This window comes from Anarrhichthys ocellatus, unplaced genomic scaffold, assembly GCF_004355925.1.
Source record: "Anarrhichthys ocellatus isolate YVR2014 unplaced genomic scaffold, GSC_Weel_1.0 scaffold14, whole genome shotgun sequence".
Classification (NCBI taxonomy): Eukaryota; Metazoa; Chordata; class Actinopteri; order Perciformes; family Anarhichadidae; genus Anarrhichthys; species Anarrhichthys ocellatus.
Window position 1 is genome coordinate 711,771 of NW_022280044.1, and position 15,611 is coordinate 727,381.

The window sequence follows — 15,611 nt, forward strand, 5'->3', positions numbered from 1 at the left end:
TAAAACCTTGAAGTTGTATCTCACAAGACAAAAAAGGCCAAAACACTGAATGGTCTGATGAAAAAAATATATATAATCAAATAAAAACAACAAAATGACTACATAAATAAATCAATGAATAAAAAAAATAAAGGAATAATAAAATAAAATATTCAATAAAATAAAATGAATATTATCAATAAAAATTGACGGATAAATAAAATAAAAATAACCAACAAATTAAAATAAGCAAAGTAAAAAAATAACTCACTAAGAAATTAAACAATATAAAAAATGAATAAAATAACAACTAAACACAGATAATTAACTAGATCAATTACAATGCATTAAAAGGTTAAGTAACTAAAATGGAGAAACATTTTTTTTAGACCACTAAGATATATTTTTTTTACCCTAGACATCAAGTTTGTCTTTCATTTGAATGAAAGCACAATATAAAAATGTCTACGCTTAAAACTGTTCTGACAAAGGCGCAACATTCATACCAGCATTAAAGTATTTTGGAGATGAGGAGCAGGATATTAAAAGGTGCGGTGAAGAAAATTACGCGCACTTCCGCTTTAAAAGCGGAGCAGTGTAGCTGAAGACAGTCGCTGTGGCGATGCCGAGCCCCAGATCCGCTTTCAGTTCCGCGCCGGCCGGATCTCTGCTGCACAGTGCGCAATGTATACACCGTCATCACAGTGGACTATTTGAACGGCGGTGTAGACAAACATACGAGCATCTGGGTTTTAACTCTCATTGTTTCCTATGTGACAGCCGGCGGACAGAACTTTACGCAGGGAAACAGCAGTTGAGTCTACGAGGCTACACCTGACGGATCATTATCCTCGCTGAATTTGAAACCAGTTTGTGTTCTCCTCTCAACTCCACTTGTTGATGTGGTACTAACAGGCTATCCCGGTAGCCACACCACGGAGACATACTTATGCGTAATTTGGATTCAAACCTGTCCGACGGCAATGACGTTTCAACCTTTCAGGGTTTGTGGCAGATGGAGGTGATGTTGGGCGACCGGTAACATCTTACGGTATCAGAGCGTATTACACAAGCTGCTGCCAGGTGAGGAGCGGCATGGGGAACCAGATGGACAAGCTATCACATTTAAGTTACGCAGAAGTTCCCACAGTGGACCCGAACGGCGTGGACACGGAGGACGGTCCACGGATCGGCGTCTCCTATATATTTTCGAACGACGACGACGAGCTGGAGGATGGCTGCGCGGTCGATGGCAAAGAGAAGGACCCGAATCAGGAAGAGAAACAATACGACCAGCGCGATGAGGTGGAGTGCGCCGTCTACAACAGAGATGAGTGCATTTACGAGAAGAGCGTCAAGTCTGCCCACCTGGAGGTTTACTCCCCTGAGAATCTACTAAACAAATGTAAAGCAGGTGACCTGGTGGAGTTTGTGGCCACCGGTCAGTTCCCGCACTGGGCTGTGTACGTGGGGGACTTCCAGGTGGTGCACCTGCACAGAGCAGAGGTGAAAAACAGCTTTTTGACAGATGCAAGTCAAGGGAGGAGGTGTAGGATTGTGAATGACCTGTACAAATTCAAAGCTCTCGGCCCGGACATGGTGGTGCAGAACGCGATGGAGCAAGTGGGCTTAAAGGACCGAGAGCTGAGCTGGAGGAACTCCGAGTGCTTTGCCGCCTGGTGCAGATTCGGCAAGAGGGAGTTCAAAATGGGCGGGGAGATACGGATAGGCAAACAGCCCTACAGGTTGAAAGTAGTCAAGTCCGACAAACATTCGCACATGTTGGAGTTTCAGAGTTTGGAGGACATGATCATGGAGAAGAGGAGGAACGATCATCTGGGCAGGTCGGCCGTGCTGCGGGAGCTGGCCGCTCACTTCAGCAGCGTGGAGGAGATAAAAAGTGAGCCAGGCGCTGACTGATGGTGGCTTCTTCCCCCTTTTTGATGCTTTTCACAATAACTGCTTTGCCAGTAGAGTAGCCTTTACCAAACATGAACTGTTACACCCTGCTTTAATCTATAGCGAGCCTTCACTCCTTCATTTTATTTTTGAATTGGAGCACACGTGTCATAATTTCTACTGGGACATAGTCATTTTAATTATGTTTTTCACATAAGTGTGAAACAATGTTAATGCCTTAAAGCCACAATCAATATCCCTCAGATGCTTAATGGCCTTAGCAGTTTTGAACTCAATTATCTGGGAAAAAATTCAACTAATTGAATTAGTTGATATGCTTGTTTGTAGCTCGGACAGCTTCTCCACACAGAATGTATAGTTTTATAAAAGCTTTACACATCAGACTGTCACAATCCAGTAAGTAGAGTGAATGTTTCTCTATTCATAGTGCGTCCTGTTACTTGATCCTTGTGTGGTTTAGCTTCCTCCCTCAGCTCACTGCTCGCTGAATACAAGGAGGATTTTTTTCTGCCTTTTTTTAATTTTTTTTATGGGTAATTCTCACACCAGCACATGTTGGAATGAACGTTGTGGAGCTGGTTTTGTGTTACACTCATCAAAGTCTGTCCTAACTGTACCCAAAGTTCAAGTAAACCATGACCCCTTGTCTCTTTTTGAAAGGACTCCTCTGTCATGCTGTTTTTCTTACACATGTTAGCTGTGTGTTTAAAATGCTCATTCTGTCACCCTCCTGTGATCTGTGTTTCTTAGAAAAAAGTCAAATGGGTTTAAAAAGCAAATAGTCTTAGCTTTAACGATATTAAGACAAATCAGATTCACCAGCGTAGTGTTTCGACCAGGTTCATGGGTTATAGCGAGCTAATTGGGGTTAAATCCTGGTGTTTAGGTCTCGCAAGATTAGCTCGCTTTTACCTGAGGAATCACCACTGTAACCTACTGTATGCTGCAGGCCGAGTCTGTTTAAAACCAGACTATCAAGAACACCTGCCTATCCGCCTATAGGCAGGTGATTATGTTCAGATGATGTTTTCATAATCAACAACTGTTTTGGTTCTCCCCGATTGTTTTCATCATTTCCCTGGCAACGTTGGTGAAAGACATTAACGGATCCCAGCTCATCCCATGTGAGGATTTGCTGCTCTTTGTCTGTTTATATATAATTTGTTAAATGGATGTCTTTGTAATTTGTCATGTTGTCCAGGCAAAACAAGGTATTCAAAGACGTCACCTTGGATTCTGGGAAACTTTTATTTTATGACATTTGATAGACTAAACCATCAACAAAAAGCTATCGTCAGATTAATTGATGATGAAAACAAATTGATAGTTTAGCAGCACTGTCACTATGTTAGGGTGAATGATTGCGATGATTCCTGGGGCTGACAGCTGACAAACTTTTAGTAAATTCATAAAGGGGGGCCTAAAGCAATAATCCTCAAGGGACCCAGAATTTCTATTTGCGGCCCTGCCCACAGTATCCAGGTATGGACAAAATGATTGCATTCAGGGTACAAAGTGACGAGCAATAACGGGAATAATACGCCGCTTATATGATGTTTGGATGAAACACTTTTTACAGAATGCTCCTCCTAGATTATTTTCATCAGAACTACAATGGATGTTTGCAGCTTTAGTATTAAACTAGAACCGACCAAAATATCAATAAACTAAATTTGTTGTTTCATATAATTTTTTTTTTTAGGATTCCAGACAGTATTTTGTTTTCAGCCCTGAATAGCACAAGATAACGTTGTGCGTGTTTTTATAGCCTCAGTGTGATGAGACAACATTGCATCAATGGAAAGAGTGCTCACTGTGCCCTGATGATGGCAGTGATAAGCTTTAGTTATCGATGTAGAAGCCGTTGCTATCTGCAGCCTTCCATCAGTGATTCTCTCGCATCAGAAACTGTTACAATTCTTATCTTTAGTTTTTCCTCATATTCATTTATTCTAATAGTTTATTCCCTTTAAGAGAACTGAAATGTTACTGTCAAGGCTAACATCCATTTCCAACTCAGAGCTTCTCATGTTTGTTCAGGTGAAATGCTTGAAAAGAAATCATACTAATATTTTTAGCAATTTTTCAAATGACTACAGTTTTTAATGCAGAAACTACTGCATTGTTGCACTAAATTGCTCCATGCAGCAACCATAAACCCACAGCTTAAAACCTGCAGCAGTCTGACCTCCAGTTTCAAATAAATCAGACTATTGAACTTTTGGAACTATTGGCATCATCTATGATGGTCTGTCAAATCTCTAAATAGACTTCCATAATGACCACAGGGAACAACCAGGCTTAAATGCTGCATATGATACATGCAGTATGGTACGCTGGTAGCTATCTGTCTGCTTTAGCCCCCATGTGCTGCATTTTCCCAGCAGTTGTTCCGATGTTCCTGGCAGTGCTCGAATCAAATTAGGACATGTTAAACCCTCCTCAGAGTCTCATGAAGTTAAGCGTTTCCCAAGTAAATTAGACCATTTTATATTGAACTAAAAGCCATTTAACAAGACAGGAGTGCAGATGTTGCTGCTTTAGCTGCAAAGAGGTTTTTATCATCTTGTGTGTCGAGAGGCATCCTGTATTTGAGGTGAAAACTCCGATAGTTGAGCTGTGCGTTGCAGGACCTGGTTCTTGAGATGTTTGGCTGAATTTGAACTTCATGTCAGATGAACTTGAGTGTGAAGAGGCGAGGTTGGTGTCTGCTGTTTGTGTGTTGTTTGTAGTTTCCAGGTACATCAGTGCAGTTTTGCCCAACCCTTTTTGTTTTTTTGCGACCCCTTAAAGTGCAGCGATGTCGACTCGTGACCCCTCGTCACAGCTTCTGTCCTCAGTGTGAACATGAGATGTGACCTGTTTTCTTTCTCAAGCTGTTCCACTCAAAGGTCTGGAGAGGTGAAAGTATTCAGTATTTGACAAGAGGGGGGAAAAAAAGTAATTAGAGAAACAGATGAAAATTACCTTTATTTGGTTCTTTGCTTTCATACCAACACTGTCAAAAATGTTACTGAGGCATTTCTGTCTATAGTGACATCCTAAAAACCTCATTGTCTTAAAAGCAAGTGAAACACATCTTCAGCTACCATGAGAGCTTCCATCTGTTTCCAACTGAAAGCAGAATGAATTGTCTCGTGTTTTTGTCTTGAAACAACAAATATAAATGTCTGTCGCTGCACTAGAATAAAGACAAATTGAACTTGATTTTTAACAAATTTATAGAACAAGTAGAACTATTTTCATTGCATCGGTAGATGTTTTTCTCTTGGTTATAATAAATATTCATAATATGACAACTTACAACCCCCAAATTAATATCACAAGGTGTATTTCGTTTTTATACAGAGCATTCCTCCTGTAGTATACTTGGAGGGTGCACTATGCTCTTACAGTGAAGCAGCATCAACTCTCTCCCAGTCCATTCCTCTTGATGGGATGTGAAAGCTTGGACATGGTGGAGGCAACCCAATTATAATCAACTGTCAGCGCTCGCCTACAGGTACCTCAGCCGTCTGCTGCTATACTGTGTTTGGTTTATTTCCATAGGATGCTGATGAGATTAGTTGCATTATCAGAGAGCGAGAAACCAGCATTCATGTCCCACTGTGGCAGACATACTAAAGATAATTAGCTGTATGTATGTGAGCGGTATTCAGTGGATGAGGAATGGAAAGAAGCATTTCAACAAGCTCTCTGTCAGAAAATGCTTGCTTCCTATCTGTTCATTCCTCCAAACATACTATTGTTCATAAGTGGATGCACATTAGCAGCCAAGATGCTCAAACCTTAATAACCTGTTGGAGAGGCTCATCTTGAGGTGGTCCATTTCTCATTTTCACCACATGGGTAATTTAGCTTTGGGAAAAAAAGAAAATACTCTGATTTTTTCCTGTTCTGTAAACACAAACAAAAGACTTGGCAGACCATTAGAGACCAACACATAAAACTGAGTTTTTTACTCTTCAGAAAAAGGTTTTCGATACAAGAGCCGAGAGACAAGTATTGTCAGTTTTTCAGCTCAGTGTTTTCTATGTTCAATTAATGCGAATTATGACGATGAAGGCAATGATGCTCCTTTTCCATCAGTAAGACAAAAATAAATGGCTCGACTTTATATGTATACTTTTAGTACCGACTTAAACAAACAAGATAAATAAAAGATTGATGAGCTTCAATGGTGCCGGTAAGTTGATTATATTCCCGTTAGACAGAGCCAGGCTAGCTCTTTTCTCCTGTTCTCACTATTTATGATGAGCTAAGCTAACCATATGCTGCTGTAGCTTCATATTTACTGTACAGGTATGAGGGGTATTGATCTTCTTATCTAATTCTTGGCAAGAAAGTGACTTTCTCAAAATGCTTAACTACTCCTCTAATGATCAAAATAAAATGTCAATAGTGCTGGAACATTGTAAATGACTATTGTTGTTTCTCACTATAAAATGGAAGACGTGACACGACCCAATAACTACATCGCAATGCATTTGAAAATGCAGCTGTGAAAAAGTAGAAAAGTGAGTGTGTTGAGTAAGTGCAGCATCTAAAAAGTACACCCACCTACACAAACTCATACTTCTATGACAAAATAAACAAAGGACCCAATTCAGGGCTCAACGTGGAGGCCCACCCGGGGTTTCTTTTTTTCTAGTAATCAAGTGTTAATAAGATCATTAGAAAGTCTGAACTGCATGAAGACATTCAAAGGCTTGTAAATGTTTTAGGGTTCAAGTCCCACTCCTTTTGTGGCCTGACCTGTGTGGACTAACAGAGAAGAGGTTGGGAAACGTTATGTGATTACACCTGCCATGCTGGGAGTGAGTAACAGCCACCCGCAATAGCAACACAGCCTCTCATTGTGTGTTTGAGTTATGCCAGAACACCCCCCCAATGCCTCGAGGACAACTATAACACTGAGATGTCATACTTGTCCTGGTAGGTTGATGAAAAACACTTTGAAAGGAGGAATGATTAAACTGTTTTATTTGTATTAGCATGAAAAAAACAACAAAAAATGCATTGCAGCAAACAAAAGAATGAATCACTGGCATGGTGAATGATGAGATATTTGGTAGGCGGCCATCCGGAGATGACATGTTAGAGCATGATTAGGTTCTTCGCTGAAGAGCAGCCGCTGTGGCCACGAGCAGCAGTTACAGGATACAAGTTAAATATGTGTAACAGTAGCACAAACACAAAGTTCTAAAAAGTCAACGATCTGACTCTGAATGTTTATATATATATAAAGTGTAAAGTTTGGCAACATTAGCTGATGCAAGCTATCATAAGCTAAGCTAGTGGTCATAGCAGAACAGTTTTATTGCTTATGAATTCAACTTTTCATTGTAAGAGGAAGATCGTGTTGATTCTTCTTTCATTTGTTACATAGTCTTCCTTTAAAAGCGGAATTTAAAGATTCTATCAAAGTATGAGAAAAAAATGTTTGTACAATTTATACATTTTTTTTTCAGGCATTGTTGTTGAGTCATGGTTTCTTTAGCCTTCAAGTTTAGGAATTGCTTTTCAGCAATGTGCTGGCTTTAGCCTCTGATAGATTTGCAACACTTTCCTGGATTCAATTTGTCAAAACTTTTCCATTTCCAATTACTGTGGTCGCTGCCAGAGTATTTCACCCGAAATGCCGCCTGAAGCTGTGCTCTTTCATTTGAGGTCCACAGCGGAGTGGCACAGCTGTGTGGTTTTAGATGCCGAAGAGGCAGGTGGCTTCATTGTGTGCCGCGGCTTTGTTTATCCCCCCCGGTTTTTTCCCATGGCACCACTCGCTGGTGGTTCTTTGAACTGATCATTTTCAGATGATAGGGCTCAGTGTTTGCCGGGGGGGCACCCAAGTCACATTAATTGAGTTGTTTGAAATGATCTCAGTTGGCTTCCAGGTAATTAGCATCAGCTACGTAAACGCAAGCAAATCAAGTCCTGTTTATGTAAAGCTTTGGCAACATGTTTGTTAGAGCTGTAAAGTCTTTGACTAACAGGATGCGTTGGATGCATCCGTATAGCAACAGCTTTATTCATTCATGTTATGGAACACTTGAAGGTCACTTTGCTGCATTACAGGAGGAAATCAAGACCATGTTTACATACTGTAACCCAACAATACAGGCTTTTCTATTCAGGGTTAATGCACCATTAAGCTGCTAAATTAGTGCACACAAGAGCAGAGTGTGTGAGTCAAAGGACGCGGTTGTCCAATAATTCCTTTTTATCCCTCGCTTATCTGTTGACACAGCTGTACATGCAGACAGAGATCACCTTTGAAAGGGCACAACGCCACAACAAGTAAGTCTTTAGTGTGATTGAATTCCATTCTTTCTTGTGTATTTTACAAGGACACCAGAGTTTTCCCTTCATCAATTAGCTGCTCCTATCTGAACATCTGGATAGTTACATCATTTCATTTGGCAATCATTTCCTTTTTATGGTTTAAAGACTGTGCAGTTGTTTCAAGTTATTGAGTTCTGATGTCTTCAATTCACCCTAATTCTAACGATCCTCATTTGCAGAGTCTCTAAAGTGTTTCTTCAGTTCTATCAAGATGTTGTAAAATCAAGATAATCGAGATAATGTGCCGCTGGAAGAAGCCGTTCAGTTTGTGAGAAGCTAAAATCTTGACTCATTGTTAGACCTCCGAACCATCCGTGGGGAAAGAGCTCTGATCATTCAGCTGAATTATTCTGTGTCTGTTCAATAAAAGACATTTGGAAGTTTCTCATCATGTTTATTTATCACAGGGACATTAATCTTCCACCACAGTAAGTATGAGTTCATCCAGTAAAAGCTTGAAATCTAAACTGAAACATTTACATGCTGCTGATGTTGAATAACACCTAAAATGAATCAAAGGTCTGAATCATCAACTCATATTTTGCATAAATCCCAGACTGTGTGAAGTGACGGTGTATTGAGTGTGCTGTCTCAGGCCTGCTTACACATAAAAAATATCTGAGAGCAGAACAGAGTGATCTAAATGTATTTGTCTGTGTGTGAATATAAAGTATAAATATGCAATATGTTAGTGTGTCTGCCAGATCTTGGGTACATAATACAGCTGGGCATCAATTTACATCTTCATTATGTGGCCGCCTCTGCACAGACTGTGCTGGTATCAATCCCTGTTGGCCACAGTTGTTGCACTGTCTAAACTAATCAGCCTTCATTTGTTTTAAAGTAGAGAATAAAAGGTTGCAAGATAAGGAAAACAGCGGGAAGGAGCAACTCCACAATCGATTAGCATTCTGCCTCTCCTCCTCATGCAGCTTTCCCCCTTGACAAACAAATTAAGCTAACTTTCAAGAGGCTGGCTCAGTAATTACCTGTTCAAAGTGCAATGCTCTTGAAAGCACAGAAAAATGTACTGCACCCTATTTGCCAATTTTCATATTAGTTATGAATGCATGTGAGACTTTTCAGTTATCCTCAAACAAAAGGTAATTTTCTTCAGTTCATGTGATTGTATCCCATCTTTCTAATTAAATCCACTGACTTGTGGCCATTTGAGAAAGTATGGTGGACATGTGTCTTTTCTAATTTAATTATTGATTAAAGGCACTCTCATAGTAGCATAAGTAAAAATAAATTGTAGAGGGGGTTTTCAAGGTTATTACCCAAATATTAGTCTTCTCTTTTGTTGGACTGGAAGAGCACATGATGCAAATAGACCATAATGGCAGAGGAGCATATTGGTCATATAATTCTGATGAGATGGAGTGTATAGACGAGCTGATTGTGGAGCCACAGCCCCTCTCTGCCGACAGCTGAGGGCACGCTCTAACTGGCACATGCCATCTGTCTGGAGATCTGGGGACCAAGGTGTTGCTCCAAAATGCGAGTCACTGTTGCCTTCATTGTGCGATTGAAGTGGGACGCCGAGCGATCACTCTTGGAAGCTGATCTTGGGTTGTTTTTCGTCTCTATGAGATGATCCAAGACCAAAGACTGACGGTGTGTATGGAAAGAGGACTTTTATGCTTAATAATCAGCCGGGACTTGGGTGTCCCCAGTGACTTAATCAGCTGCAGGAGCTGGCAGCTGGGTCTCTCTCCACAGAGTTAAGGGCTTTGCCATACCTGTCTCTTCAGAGAGGCCATTTGCTCAGATAGAGTCAGTATATGCTGAGCTTTCTCTGCTAATGATTCCACAGGCGGTCGAGGTGCTGTCACTAACAGCTTTGCCAAAAGAGAGAATTGACTCCTCTGGTATTGTACATAATTCTGCAGAGTGTTGAATGCAGGGAGGTCAGCCAGCGTGTTACACGACACATCAGTATTCATGAAATTTTACCCTCAGGAGATAAACCCCCTGACTCTGTCCTCCTTGATCTGGTCACATCTGGGGAACGCATTAGGCCAAATGAGCTTCCAGGTACTAATTGCTGCTCATTTGCATAAATGTGTGGCTTCCAGATGCCAGGAGTGTGGCAAGTTAGGGTAACAGCTGGCTGGGTCACCCCTGTGGCATATGTGAGTAAACTCTGCCCTCTATTGTGGCTTTAATTCTGTCTCTGTGTATGAAAATGTATCTATTCAAAAAACCCTTGCCTAAAAGCAGCTATAATCAATATATGTATAATAACAAATATTTCATAAAAATTCAAATTACCATTCGACTGTGCAGTTTCCCTCAGCTCGAAAGGAGCGTTTCAGCATCTTCAGCTGCTTGTTTATTTATTTATTTACCAAAAAATGAGTTGTGGCCGCTTTAGATTTCTTTCAAAGATCACTGGATGACATGAGAGGGGTGAACCTCATTATTTCCTACACCAAACTGTGTAAAGAGAGAGAGAGTAGAGGATAAACTGACAAAGACAGTGCCTCTGGTGCTCACCATGCGGCCCAGCTCCTGCACTGCTGTTGCTGCCAGGCCCTGTTGGAAAATGGAGCCTTGAAACATAATAATCACCCAGGAAATACTAGTAAGGCATTGTGCGAAAACACTATGTTTCATATTGTGGTATGTATTTTTGAATTGATCATTTCTAAGCATCTTAACTAGACAATCAGATGATTTGAATGGACACCGATTTTTTTCTTTCTTAGCTTAGCTTTGTGTTCCTGTGAACAATCTGAAAAGGAAAAGACAGTAAGATCACAGTAATGTGGTAACCCAGTAACTCAGCAAATGAATTATTATTTACTTTTCTATTTACCAGAGGCGAGGTATGCTATACTACCCAGGTACGTTCACCCTGTATTTATATTCACAGTGTGTGTAAAGCCAAGAATAATGAGCTCACACTCACGAGGTGCATTTTCATCACTCTGCCTGGTGTGTCAGCCAAAGCAGAGGAAATTCCAGTGCCTTCGAGAGGCTTGATTACGATAATAACAGCGGCACAGAAAACAAAGGATCAAGTCAGTTGCGTGGGGAGCGTAAAGCTCAAGAGCCTTATTCTGATTAAGGGTGTTTTAGCAGCATGTTTTGAGATGGCATGTTAATAACAGCGTAAAGAGTTACGCAGTGCCACAATTTGAAAAACACCAAGTGTGCTTTAATTGCACTGCCAAGTGCATGTAGGTCATAGTAGTTTATTTAGATGTTACGTACTCCACTGTGTGTGGCGCTGACTGTACATTAAGTTGTTATTAAACTTATGTGCGGAGGCTGTAGAGGAGGGTGAAACTAAAGTTTTGTGTTCACACAGCCTTTCATATTCACCCTCCATCCCATGGAGGCACATTAGCGTTGAGTCATATCGGCCTCATCAAAACACACAAGGGAAGGTTACAGAGTTAGTTGCTCAATCATCGACATTGTTTGGAAGCAAAAAATAAATGTCCTGTTATCGTTTGCTTTGTTGATATCGCTGGTTTTATTCCTGTGATTAGTTTTTTTTTAATCTCGGTTTTACGAGAGGCAGTTTGCAATGTTTGTTTTGACAACTGCTACCATATAAATAAACATCATTATTGTCCTCACACCGACATATCTGCCACGACTCAGTCTTCATATTCAATGCCTGTTATCGCAGGAAGCCGCATTCATTCACAGCTCAGTGTGAGTATGGCCCGGCTCTCAGGCCCAGCGGGAGGCAGGTTATGAACCCGATCATTGGGGGGAAAAGGCCACTGTGTGTACATGCGTGCGTTTGTGGAAAGCTGCATAAAGGTGCATTCACAGGGGTCGTTCAGAAAGATACCATCAAGACAACTTACGTGTCTTGGCCTGCCTGAGGCTTGCTTTTGGATACACTCTGAGAATGAGGCTTGCATCCTCCATACCTGCACCTCATACCCATCAACCTCTCCCTTCAACAGCAGGCGTATGTGTCAACCAAGCGAGGGTCCTCATATTTGCCGAGGTCAAAGTCATCTGTCAAACCTGGCGAGACGGCTGGCTGGCTCCGCAGAGGTAATTGGTAGCATTGCTGCCTTCTCGGACAAGCTTGACAAAAATCCTGTGTCAGGGAAGTTTGTTCGCGGAGAGCAGGCTCTTGCTCTTCTGATGGCTGAGAAGCAAACACACAATGTGACTGCACGTGAAAGAGACACACAGTCGCCAGCAATCAAAGGGAGTTGACACTCCAGATGATATAACCACTACATACAAAAGACTTTTTTCTGCTAACCAGATGGCCAGAGAAGTCAACAGTTGGGATGTAAAATGACGAGTGTTTAAAGGAAGGCCAGGTCTGGAGTGTTATTGCTATTAACAATGGATGTGTATGAGGGAGCAAGATAACCATATGTCTTCTAATTCTCCTTTTTTAACTCAGACCTAGTTTCCTGTCCCCTTTGCTTCCTTGTCAGTTAGCAGGAAATATGAGCAACTAATGCACCGATTTTCATAAAATGTGGTGGAAAGTTAGGTTGTTGGCCAAGGTTTAATATAGATTAGTAATCTGTGCAGATAACACCACAGTATGACTATTAATAAAGGCTGTTTCGTCGCTTTTGATCCCTAAAACCTGTTTCAGGGCCTTTTTGCTGATTGCTTTGGTTTTATACTCTCAACTTAACTGTTTTGTTCACTCTTACCGCTTTTATTAACTCTGTTTCTAGCCGCAGGAAGCGGTTTCTGACAAAAAGAAAGCTCTGATAAACCCACTACCTGCCCAACACCAAAAACAAAGTCAGCAAATACCTAGTTAACATAAAAGAGCATTTGACTCTTAAAAACTCAGGAGTAGGTGGAGACCTAAAATGTAACTATAAATAGGGACATTTTTGCTAACTTTACAAGATGATTTGTCAGTGTTGTGTTTTAAGCTTGTCCCACTGCCCCTGAGGGGTAAAAAACAAATCAATTATTGCTGCTTTAATGTAATTTATAATGGCAGACCCAACTGGCAATATTTTCTCCTATCTTGAGCCAGACATAGTTGAATACTTTAATAATAACCTCCCTAACCTGTGTGGCTCCCTTTTCCAGCTGGACCTCTGCTTAGCCCTAGACCTTTTGATCTTGGCAGTGGTGTTTGCTCAGCGGTGAAATGGCCTCAAGGTGCACAGGGAGACTCACATTCTTTCCTTTAAAGTTCTGTTGAAAGGAATGCAAGTTGTCTTTATGAAGTGCAGGAGAATGACCTTTACAAAGACTTTCCCTTAATGGTACAAAACCTTGAAGTCATAACTCGGTTGATTAAAAGGCCGACCTCATCTTTATCTTGTTTTAGCTGACAAAATGAAATGAACCTCTTGTCAGTTTCCATCATCGCATATCCGCCGTCTCCCAGAATGAGTGGGTCATCTGCAGCCTGGCTTAAAGAACCAGTCACTAAGTCATTTAAATCTGAGACAAGATCACAATATGCAGGGCTGAAATGTTAGATGTTTGGCAATAGCATTTGAAACAAATGATGTATTTGGTTGTAAGCTAATGCTGAACTTTGAGCATTGAGTTTTCACACTCTGCTTTCCTTTCACATAGCGCAATGTCAATGTGACATGTAACTCCGATGATTATGTTTACTTCTGTGGTCCTGTCTCTCTGCAGGACTCTGCCAGCTTATTCCACTTTTCTTTACTAGTCATCGATCTCCTCATTGTATTTCTTTGCTATGACTTTGATTACCTATCGACTGAAAAAGAACACAAGATGGACATCACAGACAGATATCAGATTGGTCTGTTCCCTGCAGAGATGCTCCTTAGCTCTGCTCTTGACAGATGAATAACAAGCTGAGAATCTTTTGACTTTGGTGCGACTGACGGTCTGTCCCGGCTCTTTTGATTGTGCTCAGCAGGCAGGTGCTAGTCTGCACGCGCTCAGAGGCCCGAAGCAGCTGCATGCGGTGGCTCGGAAAGGTGCGACCTTCAGACAAATGCAGGCTTGTGGGATGTGGATGCTCGGAGGTGGGCTGCCTGGCTGGTCAGCACTTCAATAGACACCTGCGGCTTTCTCTTCATGCCATCTCATTCCCTTTTTTTTGGTTCAGTGGAGAGTTATTGCAGGGAAGGGAGAGAGAGAGAATGGCAGGGATGGGGAGATGGAGGGAAAAGGGGAGTAGCAAAGATTACAGGAGATGTAGGTATAGCGGCTAGAGAGGTTGACAAAATAATGCAAAGAAAGGTTAGAAAGTCTAAAAACAGACTGCATAAACAGACTGCAGTGGAGATAATAATAATGCAAATTAAACAGAGCCTAAAATGGAACCCAAAAAGATGTGTGAAGACAACATTTTCCAGCACCTGATATGATGCATGTTATTGCATTAAGCACACTCCCTGGTTTAATGATGAGATGCTTGAAGGAGGATGGGAAAGTCTTGGATTGAATCTGAGCTGGCGAATAAAAGACAAAGTGAAAGGTTTCTGAAAGGTGGGATGAGAGAAAAGTTCGAGAGTCACAGCGCAGCACCTGGGAGACAGATCACCACCTTGCGTACATGTGGCCCAGTCATGGTGACCATGAAGACAGTTGTGTTTTAACTGGGAAAAAAGCGGCTTTATTCTCACTTCAAGGCTGTAATGTTATGTTCATCATGTTACCACTGCATTGCTGACACGGTGGATGAAGTTGGGTGTGTGAGGCAGCACTTCCCTTTGTTAAGTTAAGTGTTTCACAATGACTGGATGATTTGGCGCTTTATTGAGCTGTTTCACTATGAATCATCACATTTATTTTCACAATCAGTTGCATTTTTTTTATTACCCTTCTGTTTGCAAGTCAGCCTGGAAAACGAACTGTTAATCTTAACTGACAGAGAATAGATAACTGATATAACACATACAGTTTAACATGTATGCACCTGCCTTAACCGTTGAGTTCCTCATGCAGTGGGACTTTCCCACCCCTGTCCTTTGTGTCTCTCACCCAGGACTGTAATTTGTGCTGTAATGTCTGCAGGCTCGAAGGCCCACTGCGAGCAGGAACATCTCCACAGGCTGAGAGGACATCCAGCCGACCTGAGAAACAAGAATCTGAAGAAGTGCCTTCCTTAACCTGCTTTCTAAAATACTACAAATATGATTGATAACTTGGAATCCTGTACACCAGATCGCTCCCTCACGGGTCTGCCGGTTCCGCCTCTTCTCTGGTATTGTGTTCCTGACCTGTCGACGTTGACAATCCTGTGCCGTCGAATGTGCCATGCAGCTCCGACCTGCGATGCACCAACGTGCTGAAGATTTATTCCAGCAACTATTGAGAGCAAGAGACTCTAAAAGAACAGACTCTGAGATTGAAGACTTTTTAAATTGTTAAAGGTGCCATCATGACCCCTGCTGCTACAAAGGGGGGGGGGGGGGGGGGGGGGG

At 41.5% G+C, this 15,611-nt stretch overlaps 1 protein-coding gene across 1 annotated transcript; it reads left to right on the forward strand.

The window, feature by feature from the left end:
- Window positions 1–616: 616 nt before the first annotated feature.
- On the forward strand, window positions 617–6,455 carry lratd2a (LRAT domain containing 2a). The gene has a single exon (XM_031853944.1). The coding sequence runs from the start codon at window positions 1,075–1,077 to the stop codon at window positions 1,897–1,899; it is 825 nt and encodes a 274-aa protein (XP_031709804.1). The 5' UTR covers window positions 617–1,074; the 3' UTR covers window positions 1,900–6,455.
- Window positions 6,456–15,611: the final 9,156 nt, after the last annotated feature.

Excerpts from the sequence above, each read along its gene's own strand:
- lratd2a (XM_031853944.1), top strand. The coding sequence starts at position 1,075 with ATGGGGAACCAGATGGACAAGCTATCACATTTAAGTTACGCAGAAGTT.